This window comes from Mobula hypostoma, chromosome 9 (assembly GCF_963921235.1).
Source record: "Mobula hypostoma chromosome 9, sMobHyp1.1, whole genome shotgun sequence".
Lineage (NCBI taxonomy): Eukaryota > Metazoa > Chordata > Chondrichthyes > Myliobatiformes > Myliobatidae > Mobula > Mobula hypostoma.
The window spans coordinates 20641630-20666777 of record NC_086105.1 but is presented as its reverse complement, the minus strand read 5'-3'; the positions used below and the strand labels follow the sequence as shown (position 1 = coordinate 20666777).

Genomic DNA, 25148 nt, shown 5'->3' with positions numbered 1-25148 from the left:
TCCAGTGTTCGTGGAGCATATGGATCTTGGACCTCCAGAAAGTGTCCACAGCAGGGGTGATTGATAAGTTCATGGCCTAAGGTAGAAGGAGATACAGCTCTCGTTACGTGCAACTCTTTGAGTGATTATGCAGAAAGTTTGAAGTTAATAACTCAGCTCCTTCTACCTTAGGCCAGGATCTTATCAATCACCCCTGCTGTGGGCACTTTCTGGAGGTCCAAGATCCGTATGCTCCACAATCACTGGACTAAGTGTGTAAATGTAGGAGGGGACTATGTTGAAAAATAAATGTGCTAGGTTTTCTAAAATTGACTCCTTCTACCCCACGTATAATGAAACAAAGTCTTTGCATAAAATAACTTAGCTTGTTCAGGGAAGCAGACCCTTCTGTAGATTCAGATAGGTAGGAGGTCGAAGGCTGGTTGGTTTAGTTAGTATTTGGGAAACAATACACATTTTCTGTCCCACGGTGAAAGTGAATGCTCTTGGCTTTCATATCTGATCCAGCCAATCAGCATTCTTAGGAGCTTTGCATGTGTGCACGTCTGTCATTTCGTGGCATTCCTTACAGCGGACTACACAGCACCAGTGAAATTTGCATTCACACTTTGTCACTCGCATGATGCGGGATGTGTCATAGCCTCGTCCGCAGCACATCACTTCACAACCGTCCATCCCTCGAGAGGTCCTGTTGCACACTCTGCCCGCGGTACCCAGTGAACCTGCCAAATGAAGAATAAAGGTCGCAGGTTCTTATGACACTGGAAACCGGTACAAACAATTCCCTTTGATGTTTAAAAATAACTCCTCACACATGAATAACTTGCAGTGTGCTTCAGAATGCTGAGATATATGAACCATGTTAAATATTACATTTCTACCATTTCTGACTCCAATTCCAATATCTGATTATCATGCAGCTCTCTGATATATGATAACGCAAAAAGATATCAAACTGTGACAGGTCATTCTATTTGAATGTGTATGATTAATGAGGCAATTTATCTTCACTTTTCTTGCAAAGTTAAGGTTGGCAGGTAATCCATTATAAAAATTGAGCATTTGCTAAGCTTATTACAATTTAAAATGTTATCTTCCCTTGGAAAGGGACCATGTGCAATTTGATCATAAAAATCTTTTTTAAAATATGTTCAAGAAAGCACAGAGAATATATTGACTGAAAATCTGATTGAATACTTTCCTACACAGGAGATTTTGCTTAGGGCTAGCTGCTTCTCTCTTCCCATGAAGTTACTGTCTTCATGGTGGGCAGTACTTCTGTATTTAGAGGAGCCCTACTCTATAAGTTTTCTCTACAGACATAAGACAATGGCTCACAAAACCCGTCTGCCATTAAAGTACCAAGGAAAAATTACATTTTCTTTCTTCCCAATAATTACAACACTTCAGCATTCCAAAAGGGATCATTGGTTGGTAATAGAGGTTATCAGTCCTCCCTGGCAATTCAGAATATTTCAAGTAATTGTGGGCTGAAAACTGAGAATATGAGACAAACATAAAGTTAAATCTGGTTATTTTACCATGACCACACTGCCTTCAGAATTAGCTATATGATGTATTTTAAAATTCTTGCCATGTTCTGGTAGAGCTCAGATTAGTTAATATTTAAATTTACTCATATGGGTACTATTTTCTATAATGCAAGCAAAACATGATGGAAATACTGAGCGGGTCACACCACATTTGTAGTGGCAGAAACCATATTAGCATTTCAGGTTGATGATTTAACATTACATTCACCTTAAATACCGGCTATTTTTTCCTCATAAATCAAGCAGAATTCTCATCAAATGAATATTTTATATTTCGTGTATTCAAAGATATATCATATCTCTAAATACACTACCTGACTTGCTGAGAATTTTCTGTTTATTTGGTATATTTACCACAAGAATTAAATAGGGTCTGTTTATATTAATAACCATGTTCAATTTGACTAAGCACTTCTGCTTGGTCTTATTTTCAGCCGATGTTTGTGTTGAAACATTTCTCCAATCTTTTTAGCACCCATTTTGTATCTGTATTCTTTTTTAATTTCTCAGCCAATATGATCTACCAACTGGTATATTGTATTTGGCAGGCACTTGAACAATTTGTTTAGATTTTATTTGATTTAACTAGTATTGGGGAAATTAAGAATTTAAGAATAAATGAAAATCGAATACATCCGCAGATGCTGTAGATCTGAAATAAAAACAGAAAATACTAGAAAAGCACCACGGGTCAGGTAGCTTATGTGAAAGGAGAAACTGTTCATGTTTCAAACCTGAGACACTTCATCAAAACTGAAAAAGAGAGAAAGCAAGAGAAAGTGGGGGAGGGGAGTTGTCTGATAGGGTGACATTAAGGGACAACTATCCTCCTTTATCTATGTCATGTGTTGCTGATATTGTACAGTATGTGTAGTCTGGTCCACAGAGACAAATTCGCTTTGAACTTAATCTACGCTACAAGGAAGGGCCAAACTTCCTCTCATCATTCAAGAATGATGTAACAATTAGTATCCTGGGAATTCTACTCCATCATGAGAAGCAAGGTTTAACTTTAGGTGTACTACTTCATGTAGTATTTTTAGATGCTGTCATGGTATAACTTAATGTTTTGTACCATCATTCAACAAAAATAATTTCCTACAAAAATGGAGCAATCATTTCATAAAACATAATACAGAAAGATTGACGAAGGTCACAGCAGCTAAAAATACTAATGAAGTGGTAAACCTAAAGTTGAACCTTGCTTCTCACAGTGGAGTAGAATTCCCAGGATGCTAATTGCTACATCATTCTTGAACGATGAGAGTAAGTTTGGGCCTTCATTGTGGTTTAGATTAACACACAGACACATATGGTTTTAGAAGTCATATAATTAGGTAAATAGAGATCTGTTTTTGGAGAACTGTGTGCAGTCAAGCTTTCTCAATTGATTGTAGTAAAAATACACCTGTATCTGGAAGGTCCAGCTGCTGGAGAATCAGCATCCTTGCATAAACTACACCACAAAGACAAAAGAACACTCCAAGCAACTCCATGAAAAAGTTATTGAAACGCACAAGCCAGGAAACGATACAAGAAAATTTCCAAGTCACTGAATCTGCCTAGAGCAGGCCATCCTCAAAAACTGAGTGACCGTGCAAGAAGGGGACTAGTGAGGGAGGCCACCAAGAGATCTATGATAACGCTGGAGGATTTACAAACTTCAGTGGCTGAGATGGGAGAGACTGTGCAAACAACAACTGTTGTCTGGGTGCTTCGCCAGTCGCAGCTTTACGGGAGAGTGGCCAAGAGAAAGCCACTGTTGAAAAAAACTCACATGAAATCTCGGCTAGAGTTTTCCAGAAGGCACGTGGGATACTCTGAAGTCAGTTAGAAGGTGGTCTGATAAAACCAAAATTGAGCTTTTTCGACGTCAGACTAAACACTATGCTTGGCAGAAGCCAAACACCACACATAATGAAAAAGGTACCATCCCTACCATGAAGCATGGTGGTGGCTGCATCATGCTGTGGGGATGCTTCACTGCGGCAGGCCCTGGAAGGCTTGCGAAGGTAGAGGGTAAGATGAATGCAGCAAAATACAGAAAACTCCTAGAGGAAAATCTGATACAGTCTGGGACTTGGGAGAAGATTTGTTTTCCAGCAAGCCAGTGACCCCAAGCATAAAGCCAAAGCTGCACAGGAATGGCTTAAAGACAACAAAGTTAATGTCCTGGAGTGGCCAAGTCAGAGTCCAAACCTCAATCTAATTGAGAATTTGTGGCTGAACTTGAAAAGGGCTGTTCACTCATGATCTCCATGAAATCTTACAGAGCTTGAGCAGTTTTGTAAAGAAGAATGGGAGAAAATTGCAGTGTCCAAATGTTGAAGGCTGATAGAGACCTACCCACACAGACTCAAGGCTGTAATTGCTGCCAAAGGTGCATCTACTAAATACTGACCTGAAGGGGGTGAATACTTATGCAATCAACTATTTTGTGTTTTATATTTGTAATTAACTTAGATCACTTTGTAGAGATCTATTTTCACTTTGACATATCAGAGCCTTTTTCTGTTAATTGGTGTCAAAAAAGCCAAATTAAATCCACTCTGATTGAATGTTGTAAAACAATCAAACAGCAGAACTCCAAGCAGGTGAATACTTTGATAGGCACTGTATATATACAGTGGATTCCGGTTAAATGGCCCATTGGTTAATCAGGTCAGCCACTAATTTGGGGCAAACTTTTAAAGAACGAAAACTTTAGATGGGATTCCCTTCAGTTATTCCTGACATCATGCTGCTTAATTGGGGCAGAAAACTGTTGCTAAACAGATTCTAGCTAGTGTCAATCGTACACACTAGTGTGGCTTTTAGACGCTACAGTGTGCTTAGAGGGAATGGTTTTTAAGTAACATCACTTGCACGTGTTTGGGTTCAGACTTGACTGATTTTCATCATTGATCATTGGTGAGAAATGGCAGCAAGACAATTCAGAACTCTTTTTGCTCACCGCAGTTTCAAGCATTCAGAAACGGCCAGGAGTGAAAATGCAACAATTTCACTACTTCAACAAGTTAGGACCTATGAAGAATTTGAAGGTATCAACAATCATCTTGAATGTTACAATGAAAGTAAAGATTTAGGGGATGCAATTGTCAGTAACATTGTATGAAGACAGTCCATTACCTGTATTAGGTTTCTGTGCTGATTTTGTTCATTGCATACACTGAATGAATTCCTTCGTTGATAACTTTTATAGTTCTGGAGTGCTATTGGTAATGTTCTAATTTGTTCTGTATTTAATTTAAATACATAATTTGTCATTTCATTTGGCATTTTTATACCTTTTTAATTATTTCCATGAAACTTTGGCTAATTGGGGCATCCACTTAATTGATGCAAAGTGTACTTGTCCCAATGTGTCCCAATTAACCAGAAAGCACTGTACATACAGTATATATCAAAATAACTGGACCTTTTGATGAAATAGAATGCTACAGAATTAACAACTGTCCTATCATCAGTTCATTAATAAACATTTATAGCTTCAGATTCTGGAAATATCAGACTTCAATGTTAATAAATATTTGAGTGAATTTTGGACTTTTTTGGAATATTCGTTATATAAAAAGATTAATTTGAAATTGCAGACACAAAACGTTTGAGTATTAATAGAAAGGCTTCTCATTTCTCCTGCAGTTTTTATTGAAAAGCTCCAGGAATGTATAAAGCCCTGACGAATGATGAAAACTTGTTAGAGTAATTAAAGATGACATAAAGAGCAGAGGAAAGGGTGCAGTAACATTCAATTAAACTGACCAGTTACCAATTTTGTGGTGACTTTAGACATGAACTGGAATACAGTGACTACGGAATCCGTTTAGTAATTTATTGTACCTTACGTTAAGACAAAAGGCTCAGTGACCTTTGCACTCTAAATCAGTCACATTACCAACCAAGGCTGAACCTGAGATCTTCTATAAACTGCAAGGTTTATTTGCTTTTTTTAAAAGGAATGCTTCAATGCTGGTGATGGCTCAAAAGTCTCACCACTTCTGCTGCAATAATAGAATATAAAAGCCAATCACAAGACTGTGATTGTTTGCCAAGCACAGTTGCGCTGAACGTTTGTTGTCTTTAGGCAGAGGACATGTAGACATCAGCAATAATAACGTTATTATATATGACTACCAATTAAAATTGGAATCTGAAATGCAGCTGGTTTCTAAATAGTCACACATTAGAGATAATATCAAAATGACCTTCATAAATGCAAAAGGCATTTGTAATCTCCTAGACTGGATAAAAATTTGTATATGCACCTTCTTGTTAGAAGAAAGCAAGGTCACATATCATCTCTGGCTGGGGTACTCAAGGGATGTAGGAGAGTTAGCCTCATTAGAAGTGCTAATGAAATTGTTTATATCTGATGATTGCTGAAAAATAACATAAACTGAAATGAAAGGAATATATCACAAACCCTACATATACACAGCATTGTACTGTCAATTTATGTAGATATCAATGGAAACAGAATCATAGACCCATAGAACATTACAGCACAGAAACAGGCCTTTTGGCCCTTCTTAGCTGTGCCGAACCATTTTTCCGCCTAGTCCCACTGACCTGCACCTGGACCATATCCTTCCATACACCTCTCATCCATGTATGACAATAACTTGACAATAAGGTACGGATGTATTACTAGGAATATTGAATTCCATTATCTGAGCAATCGCTACGTGGTACAGAGAGGACACTCAATGCTGTGCATGCCTCCAGGCCATGTGGAAGAAGCCTGAGGTCAGTTTTAATCATGTGCATCCAAATCAAGCATGCTGCACCTTGGTCTTGTGGCAGACCATCTATAAGGATACCCTGATGCTTTTGGCTAAGGCATTCACTTAGGCAGTGTATCTGAAGAACTGGCCCCCTGCCCTTGATTGATTTAGCATTGCTACCTTTCTGATTGACGATGGGCCTCGGTGTTGCTGATGCCATCGGTGAATGTAATGCAGCATAGGCACAAAAGATCAATCAGAGAAGTGGTCTCAAACAGATCTATTAACAGTAAGTCCATGTGAGGTGTAAGGAGGATGTATTTGAGCTGAAGATTTGTTGCTGCTGTATTTCAGGACACAACAGAACACTTTTAAGTTCTGTCGTTTACATTGGTCTCCTTCAGCTTTCTGCGTTTTCTTTCTTGTTGCTGACTGGCGGGTTGGGGGTTTAGGCTTTGGAGATTTGATGCTATTGTGGTTGCCATTGTTAGTTTTTGCGTGAGGGAAGGGTTGGGGACTTGGGGTCTGATGTTGTTGGTGTTTTTCTATATGGGGGATCTGTTAGTTTTTTGTGCACGAGAGAGGGGGTTGGGAGTTTATGGTTTGATAATCTGGCTGCCGTTTCTCGGGTGGGTGATCTGTTAGTTTTGTGCAAGGGAGTGGTTGGGGGTGGGGTTTGGGGTTTGCAAGTTTATGTTTCTTTTTCTTTTTCGTGCGGGGCATGGGGGTGGTTGATGTCTTTTCTTTCAACAACTTTCATTGTTTTTCTGTATTTCGTGGCTATCTGGAGAAGATGAGTCTCAGAGTTGTACTCTGCATACATACTTTGATAATAAAATGAACCTTTAAACCTTTGAAATTCATTAATTGAAAAGCAACACTAGAATGCTATAACCATGGGTATATTTTTAATAACCATTTATACTGTAATTTGCAGGCTTTTAAATCGACAAAGTCACAGTTGCTTTAAAGTGCATCTCAAAAACAAATTAGTTGTTTTTTATTTAGGATCAATCACTTCATTGTTCTGCTTGCCTTGTAGAATTCTACATTACTCAATGTGCAAAATACTCAGTCAATATAGACTGTTTATAGGCTGCCAGTCTGTTAAGGTAATACTCAGCCAAGGCATTGCAAGCCTGAGTTTCAAAAAAGGATTGTTCAACGTTATTCATCAGCATCATGAAAGCAATTCAATGATTTTTATTCTGGTTATTTTTGAAAGGAGAACTCTCAGAGACAATTCATACGTAATGATATCGGGACAAAGACAGGGATTTTGATGTTATGCTTTCTGACAATTGCGATGGAACCATGATGGGCCATTATCTCCTACAACATTGAGAAAGAAATCAGTGTTATAAATGCTCAGTGACTAAAAATTCAACAACTGAATTCTGCAACACTAACATTCCTCACTTTGAGCGGAAGTTTTGATCAGATTAAAAATATTTGATAATGTCCTTAATAGCTGATTTTGGCAGGAACTCACATAACAGTGTTTCACTGGGAAATGTCAGCCAAAGCATCACTGAAGAAGTCGGATTATAGAGTCCTGTGATAGATTTCCAAATTTTGACAGGAGGGCACAGAATAAGAAGAATCAGACTAACTTCCAGCAACTGAGGGACCTTGAATGAGTATCGATAAATTTCAAATGAAATTCAAGGGATTTGTAACAGTTGGTTTGGGATATTTCTATGCATTGATAATTGAGAAGTTGTGAAATTCTCTTAGTGTCAGAAATTGAAGCAGAGCATATTGTACAGTTGGCTAAGGTACAAAGGCGCAAAAGAATATGGAAATTGATAAATATTTGCAATTTGTTAGAGAAATCATTTTCTGATAATAATAAAAGTAATTTTTCATTGGCTGGGCTAAATTAACTATTCCCTGCTGAAATTCCCATGTAGTAATAACAATAACTTATTTATTGAGTATTTTTCATACAGACAATGTAGTTCAAAGCATTTTATAAAGGGATAAAATGCAAACATGAAAATAAAAGATAAAAAGATGTTAGTTAAAAGTAAGGTTAAATAAATTGGGTTTGAGCTTGCGTTTAAAATATAGCTAAGTCAGCATCCCTTATAGTTTTAGGTGTTAAATTCCACAGTATAGGAGCGAGGTTCAAAAAAGCTGATTTGTCAATTAATTTTTGAGGGAGGTTGCTTGAATTTAAGAGCCCAGCAGAAGAAGATCTGAGAGCTCCAGCAGGATTATAAAACAAAAGCAATTCTCTAATGTACCCTGGTCCCAGACCATGCAGAGTTTTAAAAACAAGTAAGAAAACTTTAAAATCAATTCAAAAAGATACAGGAAGCCAATATGGAGCAGCCAGGATGGGAGTGATATGCTTCCTCATCCTAGTTTTAGTTAAAAGTCTACCAGTTGTGTTCCGCGTGAGCTGTAGTTTGTCAATACATTGCTTCGGAAGGCCAGTAAAAAGTCTATTCCATATAGAGGCGTGAATTACTTTTTCAGCATCATTACATGAGAGAAATGGATGTACATACCTTTGTAATATTTCTTAAGTCATTTTGGTCACTTTCTTCATGAAAAATTGAAAGTTGAAATCTCAGTCAAGGATAACACCCAGGCTTGTTACTTCTGGGTTTACAAGGGGAGCCAAGTTCCCAAGTTTATCAAGAAGTTCATCTCTTTTGGCTTTGGAACCAACCAAAAGTACTTCAATTCTATCTTCAATTAGCTTTAGGATATCATCGCTCATCTGTTTGTTTATTGCAGCCTTACCGGAAGTTAAAGAAGGTAGGGCGTTATCATCATCAGGCTCAACCGAGATATCACCTGCAGAACTGTGGAGGCCAAGTTCAAACTCCTAAATCTGTAATTGTCATCTAGATTTCACAACACGAAGGACAGGCCTGGGTGGGAAAGGGTTAAACCTAAGATGTTGTTTCATTTTAGAATTACAATTTTCAAGATAGATTCTAATTGGGTGTTAAAAGTTTTCATTTTATACGTACAATATGCCAGTTCTTTGCACTGCTTAGCTCAGGGTGCTAGTATCTTACCGATCTGACTGTGAAATTTGTCTTCGACACATTGCAGTTTTGTCAGGTCAAATGAAAGGTATAAAGAAAGGAAAATCATCAGCAGATGTTGTGGTGTAAAGGTTCCACAGACGTTCTTCATTTTCAACACATTTACTGCTGTTTGTATGTAATGAAACTAACAGATGTCACAAAAATACACTCAACACATATCCTTTAAAAGCCATAAATGCCAACTCTTTGTGATTGTCATAAATTTTTCTATAATCTTGTTAGTATGAATTTTAGATTCATAAATATACATTATATATTTGAATCAAACCATTTGCTATTTAAACAAATCTCTAATCTTTTAACATCTTTAATCTTTTAATCTTGAGTCCTGACGAAGGGTCTCGGCCTGAAACGTCGACTGCACCTCTTCCTAGAGATGCTGCCTGGCCTGCTGCGTTCACCAGCAACTTTTATGTGTGTTGCTTTCTCTAATCTTTTATTTGAATCAATTATTATCTGGAATATTTAATGGTTACTGTTTCCATGGTACTGGCAAACATATCAAGTGTACGTCTTAGAGTCAATTGCCCTTGGCAACCAAGAACATTATAGAAAAAAGGAAAAAAAAGGTAAAGCAGGTTCTAATGAAGTAAGATTTTCCTGCCAATCATTAGCTTGCAGTTACATTCTTGCACACATGACAGGAGATTGTAATACGTTCTGATAGATTACCACATGGACTTTAAAGAAAGCAAGCGACTGCCAACAAAAAGTGTGAGTAAAACAAAAGCATGAATTTGCACGATGTTATGCAAACATTTCCAGGGAACACCAGTGTTTGCTTTAGGACTGTAAAATTTGCAGAGATGATTGAGCACTGTATCTTTGCCAAGAATTATACAGGCATAACCTCGTGTTGGTATACTGCTCCCGCTGTCAAGACATTACCACCCATGGTTATTCAAGGCAAAATTGCATTAAAGTACAAACTCGTTTCCTTTTTCTCAGCAGCTAGTAAATGTAATATTCAAAACGCAAACAACAGAAATTCTGCAGATGCTGGAAATTCAAGCAACACACATAAAAGTTGCTGGTGAACGCAGCAGGCCAGGCAGCATCTCTAGGAAGAGGTGTAGTCGACGTTTCAGGCCGAAACCCTTCGTCAGGACTAACTGAAGGAAGAGTGAGTAAGGGATTTGAAAGTTGGAGTGGGAGGGGGAGATCCAAAATGATAGGAGAAGACAGGAGGGGGAGGGATAGAGCCGAGAGCTGGACAGGTGATAGGCAAAAGGGATACGAGAGGATCATGGGACAGGAGGCCCAGGGAGAAAGACGAGGGGGGGGACCCGGAGGATGGGCAAGGGGTATATTCAGAGGGACAGAGGGAGAAAAAGGAGAGTCAGAGAAAGAATGTGTGTATAAAAATAAGTAACAGATGGGGTACGAGGGGGAGGTGGGGCATTAGCGGAAGTTAGAGAAGTCGATGTTCATGCCATCAGGTTGGAGGCTACCCAGACGGAATATAAGGTGTTGTTCCTCCAACCTGAGTGTGGCTTCATCTTTACAGTAGAGGCGGCTGAACACCTACGCTCTGTCCGCCAGAGAAAGCAGGATCTCCCAGTGGCCGTACATTTTAATTCCACATCCCATTCCCATTCTGACATGTCTGTCCACGGCCTCCTCTACTGTCAAGGTGAAGCCACACTCAGGTTGGAGCAACAACACCTTATATTCCATCTGGGTAGCCAACCTGATGGCATGAACATCGACTTCTCTAACTTCCACTAATGCCCCACCTCCCCCTCGTACCCCATCTGTTACTTATTTTTATGCACACATTCTTTCTCTCACTCTCCTTTTTCTCCCTCTGTCCCTCTGAATATACCTCTTGCCCATCCTCTGGGTCACCCCCCCCCTTGTCTTTCTTCCCGGACCTCCTGTCCCATGATCCTCTCGTATCCCCTTTTGCCTATCACCTGTCCAGCTCTCGGCTCTATCCCTCCCCCTCCTGTCTTCTCCTATCATTTTGGATCTCCCCCTCCCCCTCCAACTTTCAAATCTCTTACTAGCTCTTCCTTCAGTTAGACCTGACGAAGGGTCTCGGCCTGAAACGTCGACTGTACCTCTTCCTAGAGATGCTGGCTGCCCTGCTGTGTTCACCAGCAACTTTTATGCAATATTCAAAAGATGGGTTCTTGTAAGTTGGAATAACAGAACCTTGAAGTTAAATAATTTTGCTGGCTGTGTCCTTCCCACAGTTACTGTCTGTGATAAGTCTGATTCTGATCTGAATGCGAAGAGGTTCATGCTGGTGGCCCAAACCATCCTGGATTGCTGTGGCACAACGTAGCAATAGCAGAGCATCCAGCAACTCTCCAAAGAAGCCCTACTCTGAAAATGCTGGCAGGAAAGTACTGGCAGGCAACATGGCATTGCACCAGCTTTGCTGGTTATTATTACCTCTGAAGTTTTTAAAAGTCCCCAGAAAATATATTTAAATGATTAAAATGAAAAGAATTTGCCTAAAGTTTTTTTCTATGTGAAGGACTTCCGATTCCAATGAGGTGATGAATCCCACATCAAGGAGGCGGGAGGAGAGAAAGCAGCGCGCTGCACGTGCACAGCCCTCCAGTGAAAAATGATATTGTATCCGTTAAATAGGGGCCGTGGACAATTTTGATTTGATGGAGAGGGACGTGAAAGCACAGAGGAACATCTCGAAAAATTTCTGAAACGCTTGTTCGCTGCTGTCGTTACTGTGCGGTCGGGAATCTTTCGGAGGGAAGGCCTCAAAATCCCCGGCTTTGCCTGCTGTCGGCGACCGAGAAGGAGGTCGAATCATTCGGACAGAGATGGCGCTCAGTACTCGGTGTTGGAGAGCTGATCAGAGCTCGAAGTTTTTGGATGACTCAGAGTCGGACCATGGTCGGGTATGGCAGGGGGAGTTTTTCTTCCTTCTCCCGTCTGCATGAGATGTGGGACATTTGAGAGACTTTGTACTTTTTACTGTGCTCATGGACTGTTCTTCATCAAGTTATGGTATTGTTGCACTGTTGTAACTATATGTTATAATTATGTGGTTTTGTTAGTTTTTTTCAGTCTTGGTCTGTCCTGTGTTTTGTGATATCACACCGGAGGAAATATTGTATCATTTCTTAATGCATGCATTACTAAATGACAATAAAAGAGGACTGAGTGTCTTCATAATGTAATCTAATCTAAAAAAAGTCATAGACCTAGTTCAGAACAGCAGAGTATGTAAATGCTGGCACAGAACTCCCAGATTGCTTCCTCCTAAATGGGTAAATGTTAACATTTCTCTTTTGTAATGTTGTCATTTACCAAGAAGATCCAGGTGTATTTCATCAAGGGAAACTCGTTGTTGCAACATACACAAAATGCTGGAGGAGCTCCGCAGGCCAGGCAGCATATAGGAAACGAGCACAGTCGACGTTTACTGCCAAAGGGTTCGGCCGGAAACGTCGACTGTACTTTTTCCATAGGTGCTGCCTGGCCTGATGAGTTCCTCCAGTGTTTTGTGTGTGTTATCTGCACGTATGCAGAACTCGTTGACTTTATTCTGCACGCATGCAGAACTCGTTGACTTTATTAACTTTGCCTCCAACTTTCACCCTGCCCTCAAGTTTACCTGGTCCGTTTCCGACACCTCCCTCCCCTTTCTAGATCTTTCTGTCTCTGTCTCTGGAGACAGCTTATCCACTGATGTCTACTATAAGCCTACTGACTCTCACAGCTATCTGGACTATTCCTCTTCTCACCCTGTCTCTTGCAAAAACGCCATCCCCTTCTCGCAATTCCTCTGTCTCCACCGCATCTGCTCTCAGGATGAGGCTTTTCATTCTAGGACGAGGGAGATGTCTTCCTTTTTTAAAGAAAGGGGCTTCCCTTCCTCCACTATCAACTCTGCTCTTAAATGCATCTCCCCCATTTCACGTACATCTGCTCTCACTCCATCCTCCCACCACCCCACTAGGAATAGGGTTCTCCTGGTCCTCACCTACCACCCCACCAGCTTCCGGGTCCAACATATTATTCTCCGTAACTTCCACCACCTCCAACGGGATCCCAGCACTAAGCACATCTTTCCCTCCCCGCCTCTCTCTGCATTCCACAGGGATAGCTCACCACGCAACTCCCTTGTCCATTCGTCCCCCCCATCCCTCCCCACTGATCTCCCTCCTGGCACTTATCCGTGTAAGCGGAACAAGTGCTACACATGCCCTTACACTTCCTCCCTTACCACCATTCAGGGCCCCAAACAGTCCTTCCAGGTGAGGCAACACTTCACCTGTGAGTCGGCTGGGGTGATATACTGCGTCCGGTGCTCCCGATGTGGCCTTTTATATATTGGTGAGACCCGACGCAGACTGGGAGACCGCTTTGCTGAACATCTACGCTCTGTCCGCCAGAGAAAGCAGGATCTCCCAGTGGCCACACATTTTAATTCCACATCCCATTCCCATTCTGACATGTCTATCCACGGCCTCCTCTACTGTAAAGATGAAGCCACACTCAGGTTGGAGGAACAACACCTTATATTCCGTCTGGGTAGCCTCCAACCTGATGGCATGAACATCAACTTCTCTAACTTCCGCTAAGGCCCCACCTCCCCCTCGTACTCCATCTGTTACTTATTTTTATGCACACATTCTTTCTCTCACTCTCCTTTTTCTCCCTCTGTCCCTCTGAATATACCTCTTGCCCATCCTCTGGGTTCCCCCCCTTGTCTTTCTTCCCGGACCTCCTGTCCCATGATCCTCTCGTATCCCTTTTGCCTATCACCTGTCCAGCTCTTGGCTCTATCCCTCCCCCTCCTGTCTTCTCCTATCATTTTGGATCTCCCCCTCCCCCTCCAGCTTTCAAATCCCTTACTCACTCTTCCTTCAGTTAGTCCTGACAAAGGGTCTCGGCCTGAAACGTCGACTGCACCTCTTCCTACAGATGCTGCCTGGCCTGCTGCATTCACCAGCAACTTTGATGTGTGTTGCTTGGATTTCCAGCATCTGCAGATTTTCTCCTGTTTGTGTTGCATCTCATCTTGTTCAGCCCTTGTCCAAGTCTTCAATAGATACAGTTAATGAATAGTGAGGAAGTCTGCAGAAAACCCAGGCAACACACACAAAATGCTGGAGGAGGCAGGCAGCATCTATGGAAAGGAGTAAACAGTTGACGTTTCGTCTGAGAACCAGAAATGTCGACTGTTTACTCTCTTCCATGGGTGCTGCCTGGCATGCTGAGTTCTTCCATCATTTTGTGTGCGTTGCTTCGAGTTTGTGAATTTATTTAACTTTAGCACACTGTGTGATTACTGAACCTAAACTATTACCATGGCAAACATAACATGAAATGGTATAGAGAATGGAAGGATTTCACAAATAATTTTAATTTAACACTTTCCCCTCCACCCTAAATACTCTGAAAATTGGAGCAGACTCAATGGGCAAATGACCTAATTCTGCTGTGTGTCGTATGTCTTATGGTCTAAAGCTTTTATTAGGATGTAATATTTTGGAACTATAAATTTTATGAAAACTGGCACAATGTCAATTAATCTGTTATGGGACACTGAGGAATTATATAATGGATCTTACCAACAAAGCATATAGAGTCTATTTTCTGCTTTAATTGAATTCTTTCCTTAAAGCATCATGAGCACTGGCTCCCTTGTTTTCCTTCTTTATAATACAAGAACTGACATTTACTGGAGCAAAAACACTTGATGCTGTTCCATTTTTGTCTGCTCCATTATTGCCAAAGAAGTCTGAAAACTGGTTCTGTAGTGAATGCAGAGATACTTATAATTTTGCCAAGTACTATACTAGGCTGAAGACTAAAGCCCAATTTATTCTTCTGCGTCAAATGTATGCTGTAGGTACTGTGTACCCTATGCCATAACCTACGCTGTAGGGTGACGAGCACCTCCCCAAAAATGTAACTCGTGCGTCACGGCGACGCAGACCGCAACAATTGTGATTGGTCCGCTTGGGAGCATCGCATTTCCTCCTACGCATTTCTGGTTGCTTTTCTCCGCCGTGTCTGTACACTGATGCGAAATAAATGGTTGGAAACGATGAACCAAATCGTCAAATCTACCTGCCGACATCTGAAAATATTTGAAATGCATTTCCTTATCCATGTCTCTCACGAAGAAACTCAACACAGTGGCATTGAAAACCCACCGCCAAAAGCGACACAGACACAATTACGCATGCTCGCTATGGCGTAGGGCTACACAAAAGTATAAATCAGGCCTACGGCGAAGCCCGTATGCACAAGTATAAATCAGCCTTAATGGTAGTAAATGACCCTGCTGTCTATATTTATTCTTGCACCATTTTGTCATGGATCCATCACCTCTGTGATTACTGACCCATTTACCAACTCCTGGCTATGCCCTTCTCAAGCTTTAAGATTTTCATTCTATTTTCAAATGCCTCACTGATTTTATCTGCCCTATTTCTCTGATCTCACCAATCAAAGAATCATTATTCGTTTAGTTACACTATCAGGATATGGCTGGATTTATGGTCATTTTACTAATCCAGAAATTTAGAAGCCTGGACCAATGATCTAGGGACATGTCTTCATTCTATTATTAAAACTAAGGATTTTAAATTCAATTAAATATTTAAAAGGAGATCTGCAATGAGAAAATTAGGAAGAGTAATAGTGATCTCTTGAACATCGTGTTTGTTAATCTACTTGATGGATGGAAACTGTTAACAACTGTCTGAAATGTTTTTTCAAGCCACTAATTCAAGAACAATTAAGGATGGCACAATTGTTGACCTTTTTGCAATGCCCACATCCTGTGAATGAATAAAAAAAATGTTGGCCTTTTGTTTATCTTGATGATGATTCCAAACGCAGCCAGCTCCATCATGGACACTGGCCTCCCTAACATCAAGCACACCTTCAAAACGAGATGCCTCAAAAAGATGGCATCCATCATTAAAGACCCCCATCACCCCAATGTGCTCTCTTCTTATTACTACCATCAGAGAGGAGGTACAGGAGTCTAAAAACACACACGATATTTTAGGAACAGCTCCTTCCCCTTTGCTATCAGATTCCCCTCACCATGAACACTACCTCACTCTTTTTGCTGTCTTTATGCACCATTTATTTAATTTAATTATGAAGGGATTTGGCCCAAAACATCGACTGTACTTTTTTCCATAGATGCTGCCTTGCCTGCTGAGTTCCTCCAGCATTTTGTGTGTGTTGCTTGGATTTCCAGCATCTGCAGATTTTCTCTTGCTTATAAATCTCGTTACCTGTTCTTCCTTTAAGACATTTTTAAAAGTGTTATCCTTTTGAACTAGCTTTTGGTCCCTTATCTAATATCTTGGATGTTATCAGGTGTAATCACTTGTCTGATAATACTTCAGTGAACTTCCTTAGATGGTAGATTAAACAGGTTATGTAAGTAGCAAGTCTTTTGCAAAGAATGGAGCAATTTCTTCTTGCTTCTATTTTCTGCAAACTTTACTTCACCCTGGTTAGATTCAGCATGCTTTTAATGTAGTTTGTGGTTGAGTTAATCTTTCTCTCAGAACACTCCTAATGCACCAATATTATTTTTCCATTTGGTGCTCTGAAATATAATTTGAATTACTGCTATATCAAGCTTATTAAAGCCATCAGCTTGTACCTCAACTTAATTGAAATTGTCACGATACTTTTATTTCACTGAACTTGAGAATAATAACTGCTAATTATTTCCACAATATGAACAGAAAAAGAATGAGAAACACACACAAACTGCTGGGGGAACTCAGCAGGCCAGGCAGTATCTACGGAAATGAATAAACAGTCAACGTTCCAGACCGAGACCTTTCATCAGGACTGGAAAGAAAGTGCAGTCAGAGTAAGAAGGTGGGAGGAGGGGAGGAAGAAGTACAAGGTGGAGGTGATAGGTGAAACTGGGGGGGGGGAAGTGAAGTAAAGAGCTAGGAAGTTGATTGGTGAATGAGATACAGGGCTGGAGAATGGGGACTCTCATTGGAGAGAACAGAAGACCATGGAAGAAAGGGAAGGTGGAGGAGAACCAGAGGGAGGCGATGGGCAGCTAAGGAGATAAGGTGAGAGAGGGAAACATGAAGGGGGAATGGTGAAGGGAGGTGTGGAAGCAATTACTGGAAGTTCGAGAAATCCATGTTCATGCCATTAGGTTGGAGGCTACCCAGGCAGAATATATATCCAACCTGAGTGTGGCCTCACCGTGGCAATTGAGGAGGCCATGGACTGACATTTTGGAATGGGGAGTAGAATTGAAATGGGTTGCTACCGGGAGATCCCGCTTTTTGTGGAGGACAGAGCAAAGGTGCTTGGATGAAAAGAATGATGATCATCTAGAGTTATTTTGTCGTAATTGGGGATGTTCAAGGAATGGTAAAGATGTTAACGTCTGAATAGATTTATAATTTCAGTGCTAATGCGCTGGTTCAGTCTTAAATGAGGGTGTAACATGAGTAGTTGTAGTCATAATGATCTTACATTCAACAAATTGTGAATGGACAAATTACCTGCTTCCCTGTCCATTACGCAATAATCTGGAGAGCTTTCAAAATACACCAGGTCATTCTTTGTTGGTTTTTTAAAGTTCTTGTCTGCTACAGTAAATCCCGTCCCATCTTGGTTCATGATCACCTGAATAGCTCCATTGTACTTTCTCCGCAGGTAGCTGCCAGTTTTTTGAAAGTCTGCCATGGCAAGCCAGCAGGTTCGCAAAGTACATGATCCGCTAACTCCGTGGCATTTACACTCAAGCTTCAGGAAACGTTTTACAGCCTAAAGGGAAAATAACACAGTATCTTCAGTACACACCAATAACATCAATTCACTAACTACATCAGCAACAACCGTCATCATCATCGTCATTATGTGCCATGTCACGTGACATGGGCAATCATGGTCTTTGACCATTATTGCTCTTGGCAAATTTTTCAACAGAAGTGGTTTGCCATCGCCTTCATCTGGGCAGTAACTTTACAAGACAGGTGACTCCAGCCATTTTTTATACTTCTCAGAGCTTGTCTGCCCGGCGTCAGTGATAAGCACCAGCTGCTCCTATGACCATCCATCGCATGCTGCCATGGCACCTTGTGACCCTGATTTGAGGGCTAAACAAGCACTACAACCTTGCCCAAGGGTGACCTGCAGGTTAGCAGAGGGAAGAAGCACCTTACATCTCCTTTGGTAGAGATGTATCTCCACCCCGCCACCAGCAACAATAATCATTAAGTAACTGCTCCTGGATGAACCAGGGTCAATGTTCATTAAGACTGTTGATCCTCAGATTTAGAGAAAGTTTGACAAGGTTGATTTCTAGATACTGTTTCCTTTAGCTGGAGATTTCAATGGACATTAATTCATCGATGAGCAATTTAATGTTAATGTGGGGAAATTTTGTAATGGCCATTATAAAATCTTAGGAACTGTCTGCCTCTGTGATTGTTCAGTTATTCATTTCAAGGCTGAGAGCAATAGACTGTTGGAATTGGGACTTGGGATTGAGGAGACAAAATGGACTTTAAGCACTATTATATATGATCTTAGTAGACACTGATGCAGGCTTAAGTTTTGTGACCTCAGCCACAAATTACTCTGAATCTTAATTATTTCCAAATAGATACAACATGGTTGTAATTTTTTTTAATGAATGTATGTGTGAAAATTTAAAAGATAGTTTTGCACAGTTGTAGGTCTTTAGGGATCTCTACCTTAGGTAGTTCTGGAAGCTCTGTTTTCTTGCATACTTAAGGCTAAGATTAATTTATATTTGTTAACGTATAAGAACTTCAGATGAGGCAGGTAAGTGGACTTGAACATAGGCACAGCCACAACCTAACCGAACAGCAAATTAGGGATGCAGAGAGTGTGAAAGACCTACTCCTGCGTCTATTTTTTTCTTATGTGTTTTTCCTGGATTGGTCAAGGTACATTGTGTGGATGAAAATAGAAGTGTTTTACCCTTTAATCCAAATTTGTTGTACTTAACTTGAAGAGCCTTGATCTTGACTTTCAGCACCTGATCTAAGGAAAGGCAATGCCAATAATCCAGTATTTTAAAACCTGTGTCTATTGCTTCCATAATTAATGCATTATAGCATTTCTGAATTATAGCAAAATTGCTTTTATTTTCATTTTGCAATTTAGAGGAGGCTGCTTCCTGATCCCAAATCAAATATGACATGTGCAAGTTCCACATTTACAAAGAACTTTCAAACAAGAATGGACCTACCTTTCTACCGGCTCGGTTATTATGCAGGTTCATCAGTGCCCTGGCATCCTTTCCTTTCTTCTCCTTTGCATCCACAAATGCTTTAGCAAAACTAATTCCATAGTCAATGTTATCACTGCATCCGCCCCAGTCAAAAGTTCCCTTGCTGTCCTTGGAGATACCTTTCTTTTGGGGATCACAAGAACAGGAGCTGAGCTCCCCCTGACTACAGGCTCTTGTTATGGCAAATACAACTCCGGCAGAAGAGATGGCATAAACAAAGGCAGCTTCTCTGCTACCTGTACAAGGCAACAAAGGGTAATTGATTAACAAGTCTATTGATGCACAGAACCCTTAGAACAACAATGGAGGATATGGCTTCCAGTGGACTTCATACAATTTATATCCATTTGAAATTACATCAGAGAAAGAATTTTCATTTCAATAGTGTTATCCCCAGCAGAACAGTTCACTGAAAGTTACTCCAGATGATTAAGATAATTTATTAACAATATCATGCTAATTGTCTGGAGAAACCTTATTCATATACCATTAATTTCAAACAATGAAAATTAAACATTTAAAGATATAAAAGTACATAAAACATCAACAATAACAAAGCAAAGTAAAATAATTTATTATCATCAAAATATGCTACCGTATATTGAGTTTCATTTTCTTACAGGCATTTACAGGAAAAAGGAAAGACATTAGAATTTTATGAAAACTATGCATAAACTAAGACTGACAGAAAACTAATGTGTAAAAAAAGATGAACTGTGTAAATAAAAATAATACTGGGCATGAGTTATAAAGAATTCTTGAATGTTAACTCGCAGATTGTAGATGCTGAGGATGTTCTACGAGTCTGTGGTGGCCAGTGCTATCATGATTGCTGTTGTGTGCTGGGGCAGCAGGCTGAGGGTAGCAGACACCAACAGAATCAACAAACTCATTCGCAAGGCCAGTGATGTTGTGGGGATGGAACTGGACTCTCTCACGGTGGTGTCTGAAAAGAGGATGCTGTCTAAGTTGCATGCCATCTTGGTCAATGTCTCCCATCCACTACATAATGTACTGGGTGGGCACAGGAGTACCTTCAGCCAGAGACTCATTCCACTGAGATGTAGCACAGAGCGTCATAGGAAGTCATTCCTGCCTGTGGCCATCAAACTTTACAACTCCTCCCTTGGAGGGTCAGACACCCTGAGCCAATAGGCTGGTCCTGGACTTGTTTCATAATTTACATATTACTATTTAACTATTTATGGTTCTATTACTATTTATTATTTATGGTGCAACTGTAATGAAAACCAATTTCCCCCGGGATCAATAAAGTATGACTATGACTATGACTAATCAGTAACCTCTTACATGCCAATTCATCACCACCTTTAATTCAGCCAACAGTGGTATCGCCAGCACACTTAAATACAGCACTGAAGCTGTACTTAGTCTCACAGCCATAGTAATAGATGTAAATTAATGTAAATTAAATGTAATTAATTAATTAATGTAATTAATAATTAATAATCAATGTAATAATAATTAACGTAACTCATGTAAATGTAATAACCATCAGAATTCAAATTACTCTGCAATATTTACAGAGTATTAGGAAAATCCTTACTGCTAGGGATTAATGGAAAACTTAGTAGTATACTTTCTATTGCTTTGTCTACCTGAACCACTCAAAAGCCTTATTCACTTGTGGCTTAATTGCAGCTTGATGCATACTTATTTCAAATATAATACAGTTAGGGTAACGCTTGTACTGAGGTCAGGCAGCATCTACTACTGATGCTCAACCTGCTGTGTGTGCCCACCAATCTAGCCAACCATTCAAAAATTTTACCATTTCTGTGCAGCTTACATCATTCAGTAATAACCAAAAGTATTAATTCTGAGCACTTGCTCCTCATCAGGGGAAAGATGTTCTATTAATTTCTAGCTTCAATTGAGAAATCATTATAGTTAACTATAATAGTTCCATAAATAAAGTTTTCACAGTACAATTAAGAACCCATTGTGTCTAAAAGTTGAATATCATTAATTGAATCAGGGATTGAGAGAATTCCTCAGCAGATTAGGCAGCGTTTGAGGAGAAAGAAACCAATTTAATATTTCAGGATAATGATCTTACATCAAAAAATCTTTAATATGATTTTTTATTAAAATTGAGTTAACCATATAACCAAGTTTATGGTTATGCTGAGTACAAAGATAACTTTCTTCACAAAAGAATCATATTTCAGCCCTTGGAAAGAATTGGACATACTAAGGCTTTTTCTGGTGGTTTGAGATAATCCAACATGTAACAGACTTTTACAATCTTGACAAGCGCAAATTCATTCTCCTAACTTTTTAATGGATATGACAGTGAGTTAGCACACTTGAGAACAAAACTCCACCCTGGCTAACTTTACTGTGACTGAGACAAACAGTACTGGTAACAGTGTAACTTGGTCAATTAGGGTGTCATTATGTTTCTTGGCTTTCTTTTTGAACTCCAGCTCTACAAAGACCACATTACAGAAATGATTTATCAGGGCGGTTATGGGGAAGGGAAAGTACATTTCAGAACATGTCCTCTGCAGATTCTGTAATTTACTTACTTCTGAGCATGACTCTACCAAATAGTGTGTGGTCTCGGTCCAACGTATTACAGTTCCAGCGGTGATGGCGGAATTGATGTTGACATTCTGCGATCCACTCTTTGGCTCCATCTCCAATTGACTGCATTGTATCGGGGTGCTTATGACAAAGCTGTCGCTGTCTGCTCACCAAACCTGGGATATTGTCACAAATTACCCGAGTTCCAAGGGCACCCATGTACCTGCCAGGGTTGGTAAAGATAACCAGAGACTGCCATGTTCAAGGTATTCCATGTATTGTTCAATAATGATGAACATGTACTTACGTCTCCTTCACTCCCCTTCCACTCCACCCTCACACCCTCCTCTTCTTCCTCTTTTCCTTTCCTCTTCCCCACTCCATTCCATACACCCGCTCCTTCTGATGGATGAAAATTGATCAACTCTCAAAAGCATCAATGCCTGTTTTCATATGTATGGTGTATCTCATTGAACCAGCAAAGTGTTTCGTGGGTATGTACTTAGGGATGATTTCATGCCCATAATACAACATAAATTCTTGATGTAGCCAATCTAGCTAATCATTCAAAAATTCTACCATTTCTATGCAGCTACATTAGTTAGTAATAACCAAAAGTATTAATTCTAAGCATTTGCTCTGCATCAGGGGAAAGATGTTCTTCTAATTTCTAGCTTCATTTGTGAAATATAATTTATTCCCCATTTTCTCCAGATTGACGAATAAAATCCAATAAATCCTTGGCCATTAAGCCAAGCTGATACGATATTTAGATGGAACCTTGACATTGTTTGAGTGATCCCTCTGTAGCCACTGCTTGGCAATTCTCATGGATTGCCTCATCTAAGCTGCAGCTCAAGCATTTCAGCTTTCTATGCTTCTCCTGCAGGAGTATGTGGACTAAACAGAGTTAATTCTGATGTGTTTGTGTAATGGCACTGAGGCACAAGGGCTCTAGAAAAGCATTACATTAACAAAGCCAACGCAGTTGTTCAATGTACACGAGAGATTCTGCAGATGCAACACACACCAGGGGAGCTTCGTACCTGGTTCCCTCAATGGATCCTCTCTCCTTACCAAGTCAGACGTTTACCTAGTAGACCTCTAAAATGTCCACCCGTAATCAAGTGTTGATTTTGAATACGTATCAATAAGCATTTGTTGATGATTTGTTCATAATGGAGTGAAAAGGGTACTATTTAAGAACTGACTTAGTTTAAAAGTCATTACATCAGCATCTTAGGATCTGGCCATCTTTATTTTCATCTGTTGATCAATAAAGATTACATAAAAGAAAAAACACACTAGATGAATGTAGCTTTAGATATCTAAAATCTGTTGTGGTTAATGTTTATCTCAAAACTAGAATCCAAAATAATTGAAATGTTTCTGGGAAAGTATTAGGAATAAACTAAAATCTAAAAATAAATATAAGGCTTCCTTTGCTTATGAAATATGGAATATGGGTAATGATACAAAATTGATGCCCTTAAAGAAATAATTTTGATTCTCTTTAGTTATATCAAGAAAGTGTCAAAGAAAAAGTGGCAGTGTCTATTCTCTGGCCAGATGAGGTGGGTGGAAAAAGCACAATGTTGGGTAATCCGGAGACCGCCATTTGCATGTCTGGACTTCCAGTAACTCACAGAGGGCATAACGGAGAACTCTCACTTACACGAATATTTCCTATTCATTCAGGAGGGGGAAGTGAATTTTCAAACAGAAAATACTTTGGCATCCTCAAGGCATTATTTTATTCCGATACTCAATGTGAGCAAGGCTAGTCTTTATTCCTCACCAGTTGCTTTGAGAGATGTGGTGCAGCCGGCTTTCTGGAATTGCTATAGCCTGTCCTGCAAAGTGATGCCGAAGCCGTTTTTGTTTAACTCGGAAACTTCAGTATTTAATGCCAATGAACTAAAAACGACCAATGGTTTTGGACATTATACAACTGCAAAATTTTCGAATCAAAGCATTTCGACAGTCCAACAAATTAGACTAATCCGCCAGAAATAGATCTCCAGCGCTCTCTCCCCCGGTAAAGCCAAAACCGTGCTAACATCTGAAAACAGGCGTCAAACTTTTCAATTTCTGGGTTACAAAGCATGAAGCTTCATGCTATTACGTGAAATAACCATTCATTCGATGATAGGAATTGAATTAATATATGACAAAAAACTTAATTAGTTCCTAGTTCACAAAAGTGGGGAATAGGTTAACAGCGCTTCAAGTGAAGACATCATAAAATAAGTTATAACACACTCCGCCACAAAATGTAAGTTTTATCAAGTGCCCCCCACCCCCAGAAAGGAGATGCAGCCGCGAAGAAACTCGAGACATTTCCTAGTGTGAGACCTAAACTATCAGGTTCTTATACCGCAGTTATTGGGTGTTAGACACACGTCGTATCGCTTAGCGCATGGTATTTGTTGTTATTCTTGAAATTCTGGCCGATTGAATAACTTACCACCATGACGAGTAAACTCGAGGTGCGATCCACGAAACGATCAAAGGCAGGGACAGCCAGAATGCGGAGTTCATATTAAAACGCGTTAATCCGGATCCTGGTCAGATCGGTCATGGTCTGTAGAAAAAATCCCATTGAATGGTACTTTCGGCTTGTCAGTTGCCGGTACCCATGACTGAGGAGGGGTTCTTCAGATCTTACCGGGTCTCAGTAATATTGGCACCGAATAGGGACTCTGTCTGCGGAACTCCGCGATGTGGCCATCCCGTTGTAACTTTGTCATCCGCAGCACGCGGTAAATATGGGAATGGTGCACTTTATAGATGCTGCATTACCCTGCGCTCGCTCTGAAGTTCTGCTGACTGATGTTGGCTGCCTCCAGCCCAATGTGTGGAGAAGGGGTGGGGCACGCTTGTCCTGATGGATGAAGTTTAGGGCTGAAATAATGTTCAGCGGCAAAATCCCAAACCCAGGACATCGGCACTTTATCAATCACACAGGACGGACAAGCACTGGACCACTCTCCACTCTCACTGA

The 25148-nt window shown here is 40.2% G+C and overlaps 1 protein-coding gene across 1 annotated transcript; it reads right to left on the bottom strand.

Annotated features, from left to right (window-relative positions):
- Positions 1-492: 492 nt before the first annotated feature.
- On the bottom strand, positions 493-24685 carry wnt2 (wingless-type MMTV integration site family member 2). Its single transcript, XM_063059521.1, has 5 exons — positions 24612-24685; positions 22147-22367; positions 19553-19830; positions 17835-18099; positions 493-722 (listed from the first exon to the last, which is right to left on the bottom strand). The coding sequence occupies exons 1-5, from the start codon at positions 24683-24685 to the stop codon at positions 493-495; spliced, it is 1068 nt and encodes a 355-aa protein (XP_062915591.1).
- Between the last annotated feature and the right edge of the window lie 463 nt (positions 24686-25148).

Excerpts from the sequence above, each read along its gene's own strand:
- wnt2 (XM_063059521.1), bottom strand. The coding sequence starts at position 24,685 with ATGAACTCCGCATTCTGGCTGTCCCTGCCTTTGATCGTTTCGTGGATC. Across the intron at positions 22,368-24,611 it reads CGAGTTTACTCGTCATGGTG|GTACATGGGTGCCCTTGGAA; the intron begins GTAAGTTATTCA and ends CAACCCTGGCAG. Across the intron at positions 18,100-19,552 it reads ATAACCGAGCCGGTAGAAAG|GCTGTAAAACGTTTCCTGAA; the intron begins GTAGGTCCATTC and ends TTTTCCCTTTAG.